This window comes from Hippopotamus amphibius, chromosome 13 (genome assembly GCF_030028045.1).
Source record: "Hippopotamus amphibius kiboko isolate mHipAmp2 chromosome 13, mHipAmp2.hap2, whole genome shotgun sequence".
Taxonomy (NCBI): domain Eukaryota; kingdom Metazoa; phylum Chordata; class Mammalia; order Artiodactyla; family Hippopotamidae; genus Hippopotamus; species Hippopotamus amphibius.
In genome coordinates, this window is record NC_080198.1 from 47,131,363 (window position 1) to 47,148,904 (window position 17,542).

The following is a 17,542-nucleotide window of genomic DNA, read 5'->3' on the forward strand; positions in this document are numbered from 1 at the left end:
GGGCAGGCATCGGCTCTGCCTGCCTTCACCCCGCCACCCCCAAAGTTGGGGGGAGCACACAATCCTGCTCTTAGGACTATGAGGAATCTCTCTGGCTGTACACTCAGAGGTGGAGGTGGGACAGGGCATATCGCCTTCTGGAGCTAGAGGCATGCCACGGCTCTGCCCTTGAAAAGTGGGGGGCAAGACCCCACCCTCCGCATTTGAGGGTAACAGGACACCCTGGCCTTCGGTGTCTGAAAGAAACCCAGTACTACCCTCTGGTGTCTAGGGGAAAACACTGCTATTGGGAGTCAAGCGGACAGCTGGCCCTGCTTTTTAGGCAGCAGGGGACACATCCTGATCTGGGAACTTTGGTTCATTAATTCATTCAAGTAGGTATTTATTGATTACCCCATTAACTGTCAAGTATGTTGCAGGCACCCTGGACAGAGTTCTTCCCTGCCCTGGTGGAGACCCCAGCCTAGTGGGGGAATGGGCACTAATCAAATCATCCCAAACGACCATAAAGTTGTTTTGTTTTTTGTTTTGTTTTTGAGTGTAAGTATGATGCTCTTTCTCCAGATGGGGAGTTTGTCAGATCTCGGCACCTTTGTGCAATCCGTTCTCCTGCCACCCCAGAATGCCAAATTCCCTCAGTCTGCTCGAGGGACTTCCCGGAAGAGTCCAAGAGCGTTGGGGGAGACTCTGGGGCATCTCGGAATTATTTAGGTCCCCCAGCTTGGGGGAGACAGCAGAGAAGGCTAGGAGAGGGGAAGAAAAATTAGGGTCCCCGGCCCCTTTTTCCCAGGCAAGAAGCTGTAGGCGGCGCTCTTGACGAACCAGCCTTCTATTGGTGGCGGGCAGCGGGCAATGCTGTTAGGGAAAGGGACCCCTGGCAAAGGTGAAATTTGCTTCAGGACACCAATGCGGCTCCTGCAGACCCGCCTCGGGTTTGGGAGTAGGCGGGGCTGCAAGTGGAAAGGTTTCCTATCTGTATTTCTGGGCGGGGCTTCATAAAAGTCCACCTACTGGTTGGCAACTTCCTGGTAGGCTACTTAGGCTGGGCTTTGAGTGGAAAGACCCTCCTGAGTCCAGCTATAGGAGATTCCGGGAGCTGGCCCTCAGGCAGACGCGCCTCCTGGTTGGCTGAGACAGGGGAGGAGGGCGGGACTTTAGAGGGAAGGGCCAGTCAGACCCGCAGGGTTGTGGGCGGGGCTTAGGGGGGGTTGGCCAGAGGTACATTTCTGCGCCTGCGTAGGAGACAGTCTGTTGGCTGCTGCGCTCAGTTCTTCGTTGGTGGAGGGTTTAGGCCGCCGAGGTGCGCGATGCAGAGACTGCAGGTGGTGCTGGGTCACCTGAGGGGCCGGCCCTCTTCGGGCTCGGGGCCGGCGCCGCTGGCCGCGCCGTGTTGGAGTGGCGCTCCGCGGGAGTCGCCCGAGGATGTGGTGGTGGTGCACGGGCGGCGCACGGCCATTGGCCGATCGGGCCGCGGAGGCTTCAAGGTGAGACCCCTGGGTTCGGGCGCCGGGTGTGAAGCGGCGGCCCGGGGGCGGGCCGGGGTCTGGCTCCTCTGTTCGGTTCCCCCTCGGCGTCGGTGGTGGCTCCGCGCCCGCATTGTGACCTCTCTGTCCCTCTGGAGTGGGGCTGGGAGAGCTGGGGTCCTGGGAATCCCGAGCACCGCCGCCAGCCGGGGATCATCGCAGCCGCGCTTCCCGCTGCAGGACACCACCCCCGACGAGCTCCTCTCGGCTGTCATGACCGCGGTTCTCCAGGACGTCAAGCTGAGCCCGACCCAGCTGGGAGACATCTGCGTGGGTGAGTGCACTGCTCCGGCCCTGCGCTCGCTTCTCGCCTTCCCATTCCGCCAAAGCCCTCTTCAAACACCACCTCCATCCAGGCACTTTCCAGGTGTTTTCACTGAGAGGAATGGCGATGGACTCCACGCAGCTGAATGTAATCTTTCCTTTAGGGCTGTAGACTCCACCGCCGCACCCCCTCCTCCAGGCACTTTCTGTGCCCGCTCCAAGCACATTCTGCATATTAAGTATGATAGAAAGCAGGGATCTCAAGTGACGGACATTTCAACACCAGGGTCTTGGCGCAGGGGTTTGAGAACACCCAAAGAGACGGGGGGCTGGGGTTCTCTACCCATGCTGACGTCCTATCTATGCCAGGGTAGAACAGAGGGAGTTTCGAGCATCAAAACCATTTAGTCCAGCCCCGCAGCTACAGATGGAGAAACTGAGGCCTGGGGAACTTGCAGCAGAGCTTGGACCTGAATCCAGGGCCTCTTGACTTTCAGTTCAACCCTTTTTCCCCACCTCTGCTCCTCTAGCCTGGAAAAAACACAACATTATATGGTAAGAGTGCCATCCCTAGGTGGGGGATCACTCTTCCACCCCTGGAGTGCCAGCAGGGCTTGGTGGAGGACACTCAGGGGAAGGTGTGCAGTTTCAAAACAACACTTTCCTAACTGACAGGACTACTTCTTTAGACCTCAGGCTGTGCGCTACATTCTTCTTCCCATGTTACCTTTAAAGGCAGGCGACCTGCGCAGTGTATGCTGATTTGGAAAAGTATGGTGCATGGGCAAGGGACTGGATCTAGTGTATGGCCAGAACAAGCTGCTGTATAGCTGGCTGCTCCTGCTCCAGACCTTGAAATTCCAGTGTTGCTGAAGGAAGGTCTGGAATGCCCCTTCTCTGGTAATCACAACTGTACCTTATTGCCCAAGAGCACTACCTGGCACTGAATAAAGCTTTATTGTCCACAGGAAATGTGCTTCAGCCTGGGGCCGGAGCAGTCATGGCCCGAATTGCCCAGTTTCTGAGGTAAACTTTGCTAGTTATTGCTCTGGGTTGGCTATTCATACTCTTGCTTGGGCTCAGGCCTCAGAGAATTCAGCCTGTTGGTGGAAGATCAGGGTTGGACACCAAACCTGGACACAGCCAGAGTCCTTGGCACCCTGCTTTTCTGGATGCTACCTTTCCCCTACTTTGAAAGGGGAGTATGTATCCTAATGCTGAGCTGGGACAAACAGACTCTGGGACTGGAGCATAAACTTCTCTGTGACCTGAGTTTTCGTAAGCCAAAGTCACCTTGTTGCTTTGGCTTTGTCATGTGTGAAGTCTGTCCTCTTGTCAGGTGAATAACCACTTCAGCACACAGAAGAGTGACTTTGAGCTTTTTAAACCCGAGCCCGTCAGCAGAGGCTTGGCGACAGGGCAGCATCCTGGGGTAAGGGGTATCCCAGAAGGGGCCCTGGTGAGTTGCACTTTACCATTTGCTGTCCTAAGACAGGAGGAGGTTTAAACTATTTTCACATGTCGATTTAAGAGCCACTTAGCTGTGTACTCCCAGCTGCATGGAGAAGAAATAACAGGAACATTAACTAGTGAAGGAGCAGGAAAGCTGACAAAATCTGTGGAGACTAGGAGAGGTTCGGACTGCTTAGCCTGGAGTTCAAAGTGTCTTGCGCTCTGGCTCCAGATTTGCCTTCCAGCCTTCTCCACCTGCTGCTTCCTCTTTCAGCCAGCCTGTCTGCCCACGGCCTTCCCTAAGCTGGTCATTTTGTCCCATTGCAGTACGGTCCCTACCTCTCCTCTCTGCCCTAGTTATTAAAATCTGTCCAAACACAGTTTCACCATTTTGACCAGACTTCCCTGAGTTTCCAGGCTTAAAATGAGGGCCCCTTCTTTTCCAGTCGCTAGCCACGTGCTTCCTTGTGATGTGCTTTGCCATCTTACTCCATTATTGTAGTCTCTGCTGGTTAATTCACTTTCTGTGTGTGGTCAGGCATCCTCAAGGGCACTGTATCATAAGCATGTCAGCATCCTTCAGGGGGTGCCTCATACCAGCTGATGTTTACTGAACACTTGGTGGATTGGGTGAAGGGGTGGTAACTAGGTAGCAGGGAGTTAGGGGACCTGGAAAAGTTTGGCTATAGGGACCTAGGAGACTATCCACCCAAGAGAGTCTCAGCAGAGCCTGGCCTGGGCACTAGCCCAGACATTCCCAACCCTGGCCACACATCAGAATCAACAGAATCAGCGGAGTACTTTCACCCCTGAGGTTCTAAGTCCATGGGTCTGACGATTTCCTGGGGGCTTTGCACCTTTGGCCAGTGCAGGTTACATTGGCAGAGGCAGCTTCCAGGGCTGGAAACAGTGTGAGAGCCTGAGAGAACCCACCAGAAGAAGGGATGTTAGAATACCTAGTACCGATCAGGGTTCTTTGTCCAGCTGGAAACAGGCTTTCTAGAGACAATGGGAACATAAAGGCCATATGGATACTAGTAAGTCTGAGGAGTGGGGTTGGTTTCTGGCCTCATACTTGAGACATTTCTTTCTCTTTTTTTTTTCAGTTGAGGCATAGTTCATTTACAGTGTTATGTTAATTTCTATTGTACAGCAAAGCGATTCAGTTATACATATACATACATTGTTTTTTTATATCCTTTTCCGTTATGGTTTATCACAGCATATTGAATATAGTTCCCTGAGCTATACAGTAGGACCTTGTTGTTTATCCATTCTATATATAATAGTTTGCATCTGCTAACCCCAAATTCCCACTTCATCCCTCTCCTACCTGCCCCCCTTGGCAACCACAAGTCTGTTCTCTATGTCTGTGAGTTCATTTCTGTTTTGTAGATAAGTTCATCTGCATCATATTTTAGATTCCACATGTAAGTGATATATGGTATTTGTCTTTCCCTGTCTGACATACTTCACTCAATATGACAATATCTAGGTCCATCCGTGTTGCTGCAAATGGCATTATTTTGTTCTTTTTTTATGGCTGAGTAATAGTCCATTGTACACATGTACCACATCTTCTTTATCCATTCCTTTGTTGATGGACATTTAGGTTGCATCCATGTCTTGGCTATTGTGAATAGTGCTGCTATGAACATTGGGGTGCGTGTATCTCTTTGAATTACAGTTTTGTCTGGATATGTGCCCAGGAGTGGGATTGCTGGATCGTATGGCAACTCTATTTTTAGCTTTTTGAGGAACCTCCATCGTTTTTCATAATGGCTGCACCAGTTTACCTTCCCACTAACAGTGTAGGGAGGGTTCCCTTTTCTCCATACCCTCTCCAGAATTTGTTATTTGTAGGCTTTTTAAAAATTTTTAATTTATATTGGAGCATAGTTGATTCACAATGTTGTGCTAGTTTCAGGTGTATAGCAAAGTGATTTAGTTACACATATACATATATTCATTCTTTCCCCATATGTTATTACAGAATATCAAGTAGAGTTCCCTGTACTATATAGTAGGTCCTTGTTGATTATCTATTTTATAAATAGTAATGTGTATATGTTAATCCCAAACTCCTAATTTATCCTTCCCCCAACTTTCCCCTTTGGTAACCATAGTTTGTTTTCTAAGTCTGTGAGTCTATTTCAGTTTTGTAAAGAAGTTCATTTGTATCAATTTTTTTAAATTTTATTTATTTATTTATTATTTTTTTGGGGGTACACCAAGTTCAATCATCTGTTTTTATACACATATCCCTGTCTTCCCTCCCTCCCTTGACTCCCCCCCCCCACTGTCCCTCGAGTCCCCCCCACCCTCCCCGTCCCAGTCCTAAGGGATCTTCCATCCTTGAGTTGAACTCCCTTTGTTATACAACAACTTCCCACTGGCTATTTTACAGTTGGTAGTATATATATGTCTGTGCTACTCTCTCACTTCGTCTCAGCTTCCCCTTCACCCCCCACCCCCTCCCAAACCTCGAGTTCTCCAGTCCATTCTCTGCACCTGCGTCCTTGTTCTTGTCACTGAGTTCATCAGTACCATTTTTAGATTCCGTATATGTGAGTTAGCATACAGTATTTGTCTTTCTCTTTCTGACTTACTTCACTCTGTATGACAGACTGTAGGTCTATCCATCTCATTACATATAGCTCCATCTCATCCCTTTTTATAGCTGAGTAATATTCCATTGTATATATATGCCACATCTTCTTTATCCATTCATTTGTTGATGGGCATTTAGGTTGCTTCCATGTCCTGGCTATTGTAAATGGTGCTGCAATAAACATTATGGTACATGTTTCTTTTGGGATTATGGTTTTCTTTGGGTATATGCCCAGTAGTGGGATTACTGGATCATATGGTAGTTCTATTTTTAGTTTTTTAAGGAACCTCCAAATTGTTTTCCATAGTGGCTGTACCAACTTACATTTGTATCAATTTTTTAAGATTTCACATGTAAGTGATATCATATGATATCTGCCTAGAGAAGTTCCTTTAGCATTTGTTGTGAGGCCCGTTTGGTGGTGCTGAATTCTCTTAGCTTTTGCTTGTCTGTAAAGCTTTTGATTTCACTGTCAAATTTGAAAGAGAGCCTTGCTGGGTAGCATATTCTTGGTTGTAGGTTTTTCCCTTTCATCACTTTAAATATATCCTGCCACTCTCTTCTGACTTGCAGAGTTTCTGCTGAAAAATCAGCTGATAACCTTATGGGGATTCCCTTGTATGTTATTTGTTTCTTTTCCCTTGTTGCTTTTAATTTTTTTTCTTTGTATTTAATTTTTGTCAGTTTGATTAATATGTGTCTCAGGGTGTTCCTCCTTGGGTTTATCCTGTGTGGGACTCTGTGCTTCCTGGATTTGGGTGACTGTTTCCTTTCCCATGTTAGGGAAGTTTTCAGCTATAATCGCTTCAAATATTTTCTCAGGGGAATTACCTGGTGGTCCAGTGGTTAGGACTCTGTGCTTCCACTGCAGGGGCATGGGTTCAATCCCTGTTTGGGGAACTAAGATCTTGCATGCCACACAGCATGGCCAAAAAAATTGTTTTTTCTTCAGGCCCTTCCCTTTTCTCTTCTTCTGGGACCCCCTATACTATGAATACAGGTTGGTGCGTTTAATGTTGTCCCAGAGGTCTCTGAGACTGTCCACCTTTCTTTTCATTCTTTTTTCTTTATTCTATTCTGTGGCAGTGATTCCCACAACTCTTTCTTCTAGGTCACTTATTCATTCTTCTGCCTCAGTTATTCTGCTATTGATTCCTTCTAGTGTATTATTCATTTCAGTTTTGCATTGTTCATCTCTGTTCTTTAAATCTTCTGTCTCTTTGTTAAACATTTCTTGTACCTTCTCCATCTGTGCCTCCATTCTTTTTCTGAGATCTTAGATCACCTTTACTGTCATTACTCTGAGTTCTTTTTCAGGTAGATTGCCTATCTCCTCTTCATTTAGTTGTTCTTGTGAGTTTTTATCTTATTCCTTCATCTGCAACATAGTTCTCTGTCATCTCATTTTGTCTGACTTTCTGTGTTTGTGCTCTCCTTTTTGCAGGCTGCAGGATTGTAGTTCCTCTTGCTTCTGGTGCCTGCCCCCTAGTTGGTGAGGTTGGTCCAGGGGCTTGTGTAGGCTTCCTGGTGGGAGGGACTGGTGCCTGCCCTCTGGTGAGCAAGGCTGTGCCAAGGTGTGTTTTGAGGTGGCTGTGAGCTCAGTATGACTGTAGGCAGTCTGTCTTCTGATGGGTGGGGCTATGTTCCTATCTTGTTGGTTCTTTGGCATGAGGCTTTCCAGCACTGGAGCCTGCAGGTTGTTGCATGCCAAAATGGGGACCTTTGGGAGAGCTCGTGCTGATCAGTATTCCGAGGCTTCTGCTCCTGGTGTCCTTGCCCCCCGCAGTGAGCTACAGCTGACCCTCGCCTCCCTAGGAGACCCTCCAAGACCCTTAGATAGGTCTAGCCCAGGTTCCTCTGGAGGTACTGCTTTGTGCTTGGTCTCAGTGCACATGAGACCTGCTGTGCACCCTCTAAGAGTGGAGTCTCTGTTTCCCCAGCCCTGTGGAGCTCCTGCACTCAAGTCCTGCTGGCCTACAAGGCTGAGTGATTGGGGGGTTCTTCCTTCCAATGCCAGACCCTCAGACTATCTTGGAGGGCTATTTTTATGTGGGAATGTCTTGTGTAGCCTGCATGGGTTTAATATTGTTTTGGTGCGAGGGCTGTCTTTAGTACAGATGCCTGCCACCTCTTTCCTGGTGTATGCTGGCCATTATCCCTCTGATCAGAGGTGTGACTGATGTTGTGGTGACCAGAGCCTGCACTGGATACTGAGCGGGGCCTCCCCTTTGCTCTGTGGTTGTCACTGCCCTGTCAGGGGCAGGGTCTGCTCCCTAGTTGTTGGAGTAGAGGCCCCAGATCTGTTTCTTAGGTGTGTTTCTGATCTGCAGTGCAAGGTAGGCAGGATTGGAGCACTCCCACTGGGAGAGAAGCCACTGAATGTTCCTCCTGTGCAGCTGTTCACCTGTGGGTGTGCTCTGTTGTGTCACCTTTCACCTGTTGTGTGAGCTCTCAGATTACACTGTTGTTGGCACTGCTTTCAGCCCCACCGTAAGCATGGGTGTGCTGTGGTGTCTCTCAGGCATTGTTTTCATCAGGCCACCAGTGTAGATCCACTCAAGTCAGATCCCAGGATTGCAGTCATTATGGATCTGGACCCACTTTGATTGCTGTGGGGGCATCTCGGACTTTGGCCTGGCCCAACCCGAGTGTACGTGTCCACAAAGTTCACAGCTGCTAAAGCTAGACCTGGCTCGGCTACAGGAGCACTCATTGTCCATTCACATGTCCTGCAGGCACTGAGTTTACAAAGCCAGTTGTGGGGGGTGTAAATCTGCAGTTTGTGCAACCGTGACAAAAGATTTCAGCTCTTCTTCCTTAGTCACACGGCCCCTGGGGCTCAGCTGTGGTTTCAGTCCCACCTCTGCATGTGCATCACCCATAATGTCTGCACCCAAGGCTGCCCTGGAGCATGTGACCCTGCCCTGGCAGGAAGTGGCAGTCAGGGGTGCGAGAGCTTGCCCTGGCTGGTGCCCTTCCTAGTGCCCAGGGAGGCAGGGGCTGGTGCATGGAGAGAGAGGCTGCAATGGCAGCCCCACCCTTCGGCCCCACTCTTTGTGTGTCACTTGACAGTGGAGCTCTGCTATTTTTTTTTTTTAAATATTTATTTACTCTTACACCAGGTCTTATTTGCAGCAGGCAGGACCCTTAGTTGTGGCTTGAAGTTTCCTTAGTTGCGGCACATGGGCTCCTTAGTTGTGGCATGCAAGCTCTTAGTTGTGGCACACGTGTAGGATCTAGTTCCCTGACCAGGGAGCGAACCTGGGCCCCGTGCATGGTTAGCATGGAGTCTTAGCCATGGTGCCACCTGGAGGGAAGTCCTTGGAGCTTTGCTTCTTGGCGGTCCGGGCTTCCTCCACGAGCATTCCCGGTTGCAGAGCTCCTCACTCCCGTCGCCTCAGGCTGTCTCTTCGCAGCCAACAGCAGTCCTCTCCCCAGCTCTGCTCTCCAAACCCCATGTTCCAGCACCCAGCCCCAGTGTGCACCAGCAGACACACATCTTAGGCTGGGGCGCACAGGGCTGTAACATGGACCATCTGTGCAGGTCTCTATCTGAGCCCCCTGAAGCTCTCCTTCTGTCCCAGCTGATCTCCCCACCATTGTGGGGGCTTCCCCAGATATGGGAAACTCTCCTCTCCTTCAGCTCCACCCTTAGGGGCACAGGTCCAGTGGCGCTTCCCCTCCTCTTCCTTTTCCCTTCTTTCTTTCATCATACCCAGTTCCATGGGGATCTTTCTTGTCTTTTTAGGTTTCCAGGGTCCTCTCTTAGTGTTCAGCAGGTGCTCTGTGAGAATTTTTCCATTCGTAGATGTATTCTTTTTTTTTTTTTTAATATTTATTTATTTATTTATTGGCTGCATTGGGTCTTTGTTGCTGTGCATGGGCTTTCTCTAGTTGCGGTGAGTGGGGGCTACGCTTCTCATTGTGGTGGAGCATGGGCTCTCAGCATGCGGGCTTCAGTAATTGTGGCATGTGGGCTCAACAGTTGTGGCTCGTGGGCTCTAGAGCACAGGCTCAGTACTTGTGGCGCACAGGCTTAGTTCCTTCGCAGCATGTGGCATCTTCCCAGCCCAGGGATCAAACCCATGGCTCCTGCACTGGCGGGAGGATTCTTAACCACTGCGCCACCAGGGAAGCCCCGTAGATGTCTTCTTGATACATTTGTGCGAAGAGGTGAAATCTGTGTCCTCCTGCTCGTCTGCCATCTTCACTCTCTCATTCATGTATCTTTTTGAATTTGAGTTTTATCTGGATATATGCCCAGGAGGGGGGGATTGCTGAATCATATTGCAACTGTATTTTTACCTTTTTGAGGAATCTCTGTACTGTTTTCCCTAGTGGCTGCACCAACTTACATTCCCACCAATAGTGCAGGAGGGTTCCCTTTCTCCACATCCTCGCCAGCATTTGTTACTTGTAGACTTTTCAATGACAGCCATTCTGACCGGTGTGAGGTGGTACCTCATTGTAGTTTTGACTTGCATTTCTCTAATAATTAGTGACATTGAACATCTTTTCACGTGCCCGTTGGCCATCTGTCATACCTTAGACATTTCTTTTGCACTGGTTCTCTGTCCCGGCCACAGGCCCTCTTCTCTGTTCTTTAGGGGAAACAGAGATATACAGTTTTAATTTTTCAATCTTCAAAGGAAGAGAAAGAAGGACCCCTGGGGCCCAACCAGCCTTCTCTTGCCTTGGGTCTGTGCTTGGCCTTGGTTGAGGAGAATCACAGGATGGCAAGGCATGTGCTTGTGCGGCCCTGGGAAGCAAGCACCTGCAGAGATGGGGTTTGCCCAGTGTGGATCAGGCCTGGAGTGGGGGCAGCGCTGCTGGGTTTGTTCCCCTGGTCCTTCTGTCCCCTGCAGGGGCAGTCATGTTGGCCAGGAGCACAGACCTGCTTTCCCTGAGAGCCTGGCGGGGAGAGGGGGCTGACTCTGCGGCCTCACTTTCTGTTTCAGTGACATCCCGGAGACCGTTCCTCTGTTGACTGTGAATAGACAGTGCTCGTCGGGGCTGCAGGCGGTGGCCAGCATAGCTGGTAAGCTGCGGCTGGGCGGGTGCCCTCTGCTGCGGCCCGGCCTTGGCCCCGGCGCCGCGGGTTTGGGTCAGCAACGTCATCACCTGCTGGGCGGCAGTAAGGATTTCTGAGAGGACCATAACCACAGAAGGCGTGGAGGAGAGCCCCTCACCACAGCCCCCAGCCTTTTCTGGACACTCCTGGGTCTTCCATCGCTGAGGCTGGGGCGGTGTCCCACTTAGAGATCACGTGGGGAAGAGGCTTCCCTGTTCCCAAGACAGATGGGCTCTGGGGAAGGATGTTTATGAAATGCTTTTGTTGCAGGTGGCATCAGAAATGGGTCTTATGACATTGGCATGGCTTGTGGGTAAGAATTTCTTCCTGCTGGAGCTTATTAACCAACTTGTAACAATGAAATTAATGTTCATCTCCTGAGTTCTCAGAGGCCATGATTGCAGAGTTCTCCCCCAGCCCTCTCTGGCCGCTGGCTGGGAGCGGCTCTCACAGATTCCGCGTAGAAGTGGCCCCCAGCTGCGGCTGCTCAGGAACTGCTCGCAATTCTCAGCACCCAAGGAAGTTGGCTCTGAAGAGCTTTCTTTCTTGGAAATCTGTCAGGCTGGAAATGTGGGCAGGCATTGTGAGAAAATACAGCACTTGGTTTCCGTCTGTGGCCCTTGTTGATTCACGATTGCTGCTGATAGAGAAGTAGCAGTTTTGGTTCCCGAAAGCCAGGGACAGCTGCCTCATGTAGAACTAGTGTGTTCATTTAACAGGCTGTCTGTCCCCCACCCTGACCAAGGTGGAAACTGCGAGCTGCTCCCTGGGTTCTGTGGGACACGCTTACATCTGCGGTGCTCTGGTCCCTGCCAGCTGTGACTCCATCTTTGGCCGCAGCGTGCGGAGCCTCAGAAGATGCACCGGGCAGCGCCCCCAGGCGGGGAGAGGCTGGGGTGGGCGTTGTGGTGGGAGTGCAGGCTCGGGGAGGCCAGCGGCCCCAGGGTCCTGACACAGTCCCTCTGCCTTTCAGTTCCTCTCCATAGTGTTTCTTGATTGGAGCCCTGCCAGGCCAGCTCAGGGCCGTGCCAGTTGCTGCCTGCTGTACTGCCCTGTGTCTGGGTTGTTGATAAATCCAAAGACCACACTGCAGGGACTTTGGCCGGGCAAAGGCCACTGCCCAGGCTGCCCTCTGGTTTCCCTCTATCTTACTGGAGGAAGGACGGGGGGTGGGGGTGACCTGAGAAGAAGGTTGAAGCCTTCATGAGTTTCTTAGAGGGTATCTGAGCCCCCAAGCAAGTTAAAGAGTGTGTGACTAGGGTATTAAGGGTTTGGGGCCAGCACGTTCCCCCATGTCACAGGCTGACTATTCCCCATAGACGTTGATCGTGATGAGTAGCCCAGGATAGCCTGGGTGGCATGGGGCCCTGGAGCCATACTACCTAAATTTGGATCCCGTCTGAGGGACATGGACCAGTTAACTCAGCTTCTCTGGGCCTAACACTGTGCAAAGCACTCTCATACCTGAAAAGATTTTTTTTTTTTTTTTTTTTTTTGGCTGCACCGCGGGGCATGCAGGATCTTAGTTTCCCAACCAGGGATGGAACCTGTGCCCCCTGCAGTGGAAGCGTGGTCTTAACCGCTGGACTGCCAGGGAAGTCCTAGAAAAGATTTTTAAAACAGCTCTAGAGGACTTCCTAGGTGGCACAGGGGTTAAGAATCCGCCTGCCAATGCAGGGGACATGGGTTCAAGCCCTGCTCTGGGAAGATTCCACGTGCCGTGGAGCAACAAAGCCCGTGCACCACAACTACTGAGCCTGCGCTCTAGAGCCCGTGAGCCACAACTATTGAGCCCATGTGCTGCAGCTATCGAAGCCCACGTGCCTAGAGCCCATGCTCCACAACAAGAGAAGCCACTACAATGAGCAGCCCGCGCACCACAATAAAGAGTAGACCCCGCTCGCAGCAATTCGAGAAAGCCTGCGTGCAGCAATGAAGACCCAACGCAGCCAATAAATAAAATAAATTTAAAAAAAAAACAAAAAAACAGTGCTAGGCACATGAAAAGCATGCAGTCAAGGTTATGTGTTATCCTTTGAGGCCATCCTTCTCTTCTGCCACCTCCTGGAAGCCCTTTCTGACTACACTAAACTGAGATCTCGCCCTCCCCTCGGCTCCTAGCACCTCCTCGTCGTCTGTGCGGGTCTGCTTGCTCTTTGATGTGCAGCTTTTAAAATATTTATCTCTTCTCTCCCCTGAATCTGTGGCCCCTGAGGGCCGGGCCCAGGCTGGTTAGACGTGTCTCCCCCTCCGCGGCCAGCACCAGGCTGCTTTCCTTGGGAACTGCCGTCTGGCTGCAGGAGCAGCTGTGCTGGGGACGCGAGGCGCTGCCCAACCATGGGGACTGCACAGTGGCCTGCCGCGGGCCGGGGCGAGACTCAGCAGCCCTGCACCCCCGGCTCTGCCTGGCCAGCCAGTGTCCTGCCCGGGGCTCCCTGGCTACTTCCCAGCACTTGCCAGAAGCATAGCTATCCACGGGAGCCCTGCTGACGATCACGTCCTCTTCAGGGTGGAGTCCATGTCCCTGGCTGACAGAGGGAACCCTGGGAATATTAGTTCACGCTTAGTGGAGAAGGAGAAAGCCAGAGATTGCCTGATTCCTATGGGGTGAGTACCCACCATGGCTCCGTATGCCTGTCCCCCCCCCAGCTCCCTGCCTGGCCCAGAGCCAGGGGTGCAGGACACTGGATTATCTCGTGGCCTCCCACCTTCAGCCCTAGTCTGGTCTGCAGGGACTCTGGGGGTGGGACTTAGTGCTGCCCCTGACTTCTGTGTCCTGAGGCCCCCAGTCCACTCTGCCTCTGGGTTTCCAAGCATGGCCCAGCCTGTCACTCCCACCCTGAGGGGCTCAGTCACACAAGGCATGGTGGCAGCTGCACCCTAAAGCCTTGGAGGCCTGGAAAGTTGAGGGAGTGGGAGGCTTTTGCTCACCAGCCATGCTGGTGAGGGCACTTGGGCTCTGTCAGTGCAGCATCAGAGGTTGTGCATTTGCAGAGCAGCTGAGCTCTGCAGCCAGTGGCACCCCCAGGGGCCGTGGGCAGGGAGTCCTGGCTCCACTGGACGTGTAAGGGGATGTGCAGCGGCTTCCACATCCAGGGACCGTCTCCCAGGGAAGGCTGTAAAGCCAGAAGCCCAGCCTGAAGGCCCCACTGTGGCTCTGGGCTCACAGGATGAGGGGATGCTCCTGCTACGGGGAGTAGAAAGTTGGGTGTGGCCTTCTCAGAGGGCACTCGGGAGCCTTCATCCCCCACGGTAAAGCAGTCTTCCTTGAGGCACAGGCCAAGCCAGTCAGTGCCCCGCCCGCACCCTCCTGTGCGCTGGTCTCTGGTGCACAGGCTTCTTAGAGCCTGGCCAGCATCACTGCCTGCCTGCCTGCGCCCCTGCGCTCCACCCGAGTCATCTCTGCGGCAAAGACGGGCCCTCCAGTTCGCTCCTGCCTGCAGCCCCCGGGCCGTCCGCGCGCTCACTGCTCGCTCTGTTCCAGAATAACCTCAGAGAACGTAGCAGAGCGGTTTGGCATTTCGCGGGAGAAGCAGGATGCCTTTGCACTGGCTTCCCAGCAAAAGTGAGTGCTACCTGGGGTGAGGTGTTTAAAGGGCTGGAGAGAGAGGGTTGGAGGCTGTCCTAAGTGGTCTCAGGCGGAGCTGCCCTTAGGCTACCACTGTGCCGGGAGTGGTTCCTAAGCCTCTGCCTCCCGGGGAGGGGTGGGCGCAAGGGCCAGGGGCCACTGAGTCGTGAAGCACTGTGTCCCATTCCGGTCTGTTTACCCTGAGAGTCTTGCCCTAGCTGGGCCTCAGTTTCCCCATCGATTTGCTGAGAGTGTCATAAGGGCCAGGGCACGCCTCTACTGGGCTGTGGTTTGGTGATTAGAGATGGTAACCACAGGCTTCTCCAGATAGCCTGGAGGGTGGAGCCAGGGCTGCCGGGACCCTGGCATCCCTGAGGGGGGGGCTGGGGACATCATCAGAGGAGCCTCGGGGACTCAGGGCACCGGGCAGGGGCCGGCTGGAGTTGGCAAGCCCCGGCTGCCCAGAGAGAGGACAGCGGAGGGAGGCAGTGGTCTCCAGCCAGGTGGGCTTCTCTGAGGCAGTGGTTCTCAGCCCCTTGGGCTCAAGTCACCATTTGAGACTCTGGTGAGAGCTGTGCCTTCCTCCGCCTGGGAATGCCCCTGGGCCCTTACGTTTTGCATATGATGCCAGGATCACCCTAAAGGGCCTTGTGCTTTTACACTGTTTAAATACTAGGATTCATCCAGGAGTTTAGTCATGTCATTTTATTTATTTTTTGACGTTTAAAAAATCTTATTTCAGTAACAAATTGAGTTTGTGATAATCAAGAGTGTCAGGCAAATTATGCGTAACTGTTCAGGGTGGTCTCTGTCATTTTAAATACGTGGAAACATGGGGAACAGATGAAACTGAGCTGGTGGGAGGGGACAGAAAAGTTGGCAGAACCCAGCACAAATAAATATTCCTGGGGCTCCAGCCTCAGTTTGGCTTAGTCCCTCCTGGGTGACGGGCTCAAAGGGGAGCCCCCACTTCCAAACTTCCCCCTCCCCTTTGAGGTTGGGATAAGCCAGCATCTGAAGATCTAAGGCTGATGGCCAAGAAGGCTCTACAAAGGCCTGGGTCCCCACGCCCAGGGCAGGTGGGGCAAGCGTGTCCCCGCCTGAACGTGCATGTCTGTCCCAAAGGGTGGGGGGCGGAGGCCTCAGGGAGGGACCCCGGGAAGGAAGGTAACCCCGTGGGAACCTGAGCCTGGCTGTCCACGGTGCTGGCAGGGCAGCCAGAGCCCAGAGCAAGGGCTGTTTCCAAGCCGAGATTGTGCCTGTGACCACCACGGTCCGTGATGACAAGGGCACTGAGAGAAGCGTCACTGTGGCCCACGATGAGGGCATCCGTCCCGACACCACCATGGAAGGCCTGGCCAAACTGAAGCCCAGCTTCAAGCAGGGGGGTTCTACCACGGCTGGTGAGACTGGGCTGGGGGCGGCGTGGGGAGGGGGCTGCTTCCACGCCGGGTGTTCTCCTCTGGGAGCCTGGAACCACCAGGCAGGGTGGACGTGGAAGGTCTTAACCTCTTTAGTGCTGCCTCGAGGCCTCGTTAACCCTGTGGTTTGCCTCTAGGAAACTCTAGCCAGGTGAGTGACGGGGCAGCTGCCATCCTGATGGCCAGAAGGTCCAAGGCAGAAGAGTTGGGCCTTCCCATCCTTGGGGTCCTGAGGTCCTATGCAGTGGTTGGGGTCCCGCCGGACATCATGGGTATTGGACCTGCCTATGCCATCCCTGTAGCTTTGCAAAAAGCAGGTAAGACGGCTTCTTCACACCCTAGATTTGGATGCAATTCCTGTCTCTGATACTGTTGCCAGAGGCAGGTGGGGGCAGGTGCCCGGGGTGGGCCTGTGGGTGCCGCAAAGTGAAAGTGGGGCAGGCTAGCATCCCGACCCCAAGCCCTTCCTGACACCACAGCCGGCACCCACTCACCCCACCTGGAACAGAAGCAGACGCACCAGGCAGCCCAGCCTCCAGGCCATGGATGGGCCGGGGCCCCATGGAGACTGAGAAGCCTGCTTAGGGGCCGCTGGGTCAGCTCAGGTCTTTCCCTCTTGCCTGCAGGGCTGACGGTGGAGGACGTGGACATCTTTGAGATCAACGAGGCCTTCGCAAGTCAGGTGAGCCTCTGTTTTGCGCCGCTGCCTGGGCTGCCCAGTTGGAGCCGGCGGGCGGGTGGCGCAGGGGACCAGGAAGGGAGCTGCCGCTGATGCCCTGCCTCCCTCCAGGCCGTCTACTGTGCGGAGAAACTGAAGCTGCCCCCGGAGAAGGTGAACCCTCTGGGCGGTGCAGTGGCCTTGGGCCACCCTCTGGGCTGCACTGGGGCTCGACAGGTCATCACGCTGCTCAACGAGCTGAAGCGCCGCGGGGGAAGGTGAGGCTGGCCCCCGGGGGTGTTGTGGGGGTTGGGGGGTGGCCCAGCTGGGGCGCCCGAGGTGTACGCCCCCACACCCACTCTGAGCTGAGCAGACAGGGGCCTGTGGCCTGCAGCGAGCACCTGCCTCCGTGTGTGTGCGCCCAGGCGGGCGGGAGGGAACCGCGTGCCCTGCGGTCTGGCCTCCTCTGTGCCCATGATGGCCCTGGTGCACCAGCTCAGCCCGGTCCGGGGAGAGTGTGGTGGCTGGGCCTCTGCCCCGTGTGCTTTCACCCAACCAGCACATTTTGCTTGCGCAGGGCATATGGGGTGGTGTCCATGTGCATCGGGACCGGCATGGGAGCTGCCGCTGTCTTCGAATACCCTGGAAACTGAAGGAGGCCCAGACCAGAGGCGCTACCCAGTGCTCGGGCAGCAACACTATAGAAGTGACACCTGGGGGTTCCCGCGGCTGGTGGTGGCGGCAAATGAAGGCACTTCAGCTAATTCCACAAATGTGAACACTGACAGCCCAGTGCAGGAGGGGGTGAGGTACCGGACCGCCCTCTGCGGGCCCCTCTGAGACAACGGTGGCCTGGGTCCGCCAGCCCGCAAGGCCACTGTGTGATTCCTGGGGGCAGGGGGCTGTGGATGAGACGTGCAGTAGACGCAGTAAATGCTTTCCCTGACCTTAGTGCCTGCAGTGTTTCCCAAGGG

At 53.4% G+C, this 17,542-nt stretch overlaps 1 protein-coding gene across 1 annotated transcript; it reads left to right on the forward strand.

The window, feature by feature from the left end:
- The first annotated feature begins 1,219 nt into the window (after positions 1–1,219).
- ACAA1 (acetyl-CoA acyltransferase 1) lies at positions 1,220–17,514 on the forward strand. Its single transcript, XM_057704782.1, has 12 exons — positions 1,220–1,484; positions 1,704–1,797; positions 2,756–2,813; positions 10,809–10,888; positions 11,192–11,234; positions 13,430–13,528; positions 14,406–14,486; positions 15,702–15,892; positions 16,048–16,227; positions 16,537–16,592; positions 16,701–16,846; positions 17,146–17,514. The coding sequence occupies exons 1-12, from the start codon at positions 1,308–1,310 to the stop codon at positions 17,219–17,221; spliced, it is 1,281 nt and encodes a 426-aa protein (XP_057560765.1). The 5' UTR covers positions 1,220–1,307; the 3' UTR covers positions 17,222–17,514.
- Positions 17,515–17,542: the final 28 nt, after the last annotated feature.

Coding starts and splice junctions, on each gene's coding strand:
- ACAA1 (XM_057704782.1), top strand. CDS start 1,308: ATGCAGAGACTGCAGGTGGTGCTGGGTCACCTGAGGGGCCGGCCCTCT. Junction 14,487..15,701: donor GCACTGGCTTCCCAGCAAAA/GTGAGTGCTACC, acceptor CGGTGCTGGCAG/GGCAGCCAGAGCCCAGAGCA. Junction 16,847..17,145: donor CTGAAGCGCCGCGGGGGAAG/GTGAGGCTGGCC, acceptor TTGCTTGCGCAG/GGCATATGGGGTGGTGTCCA.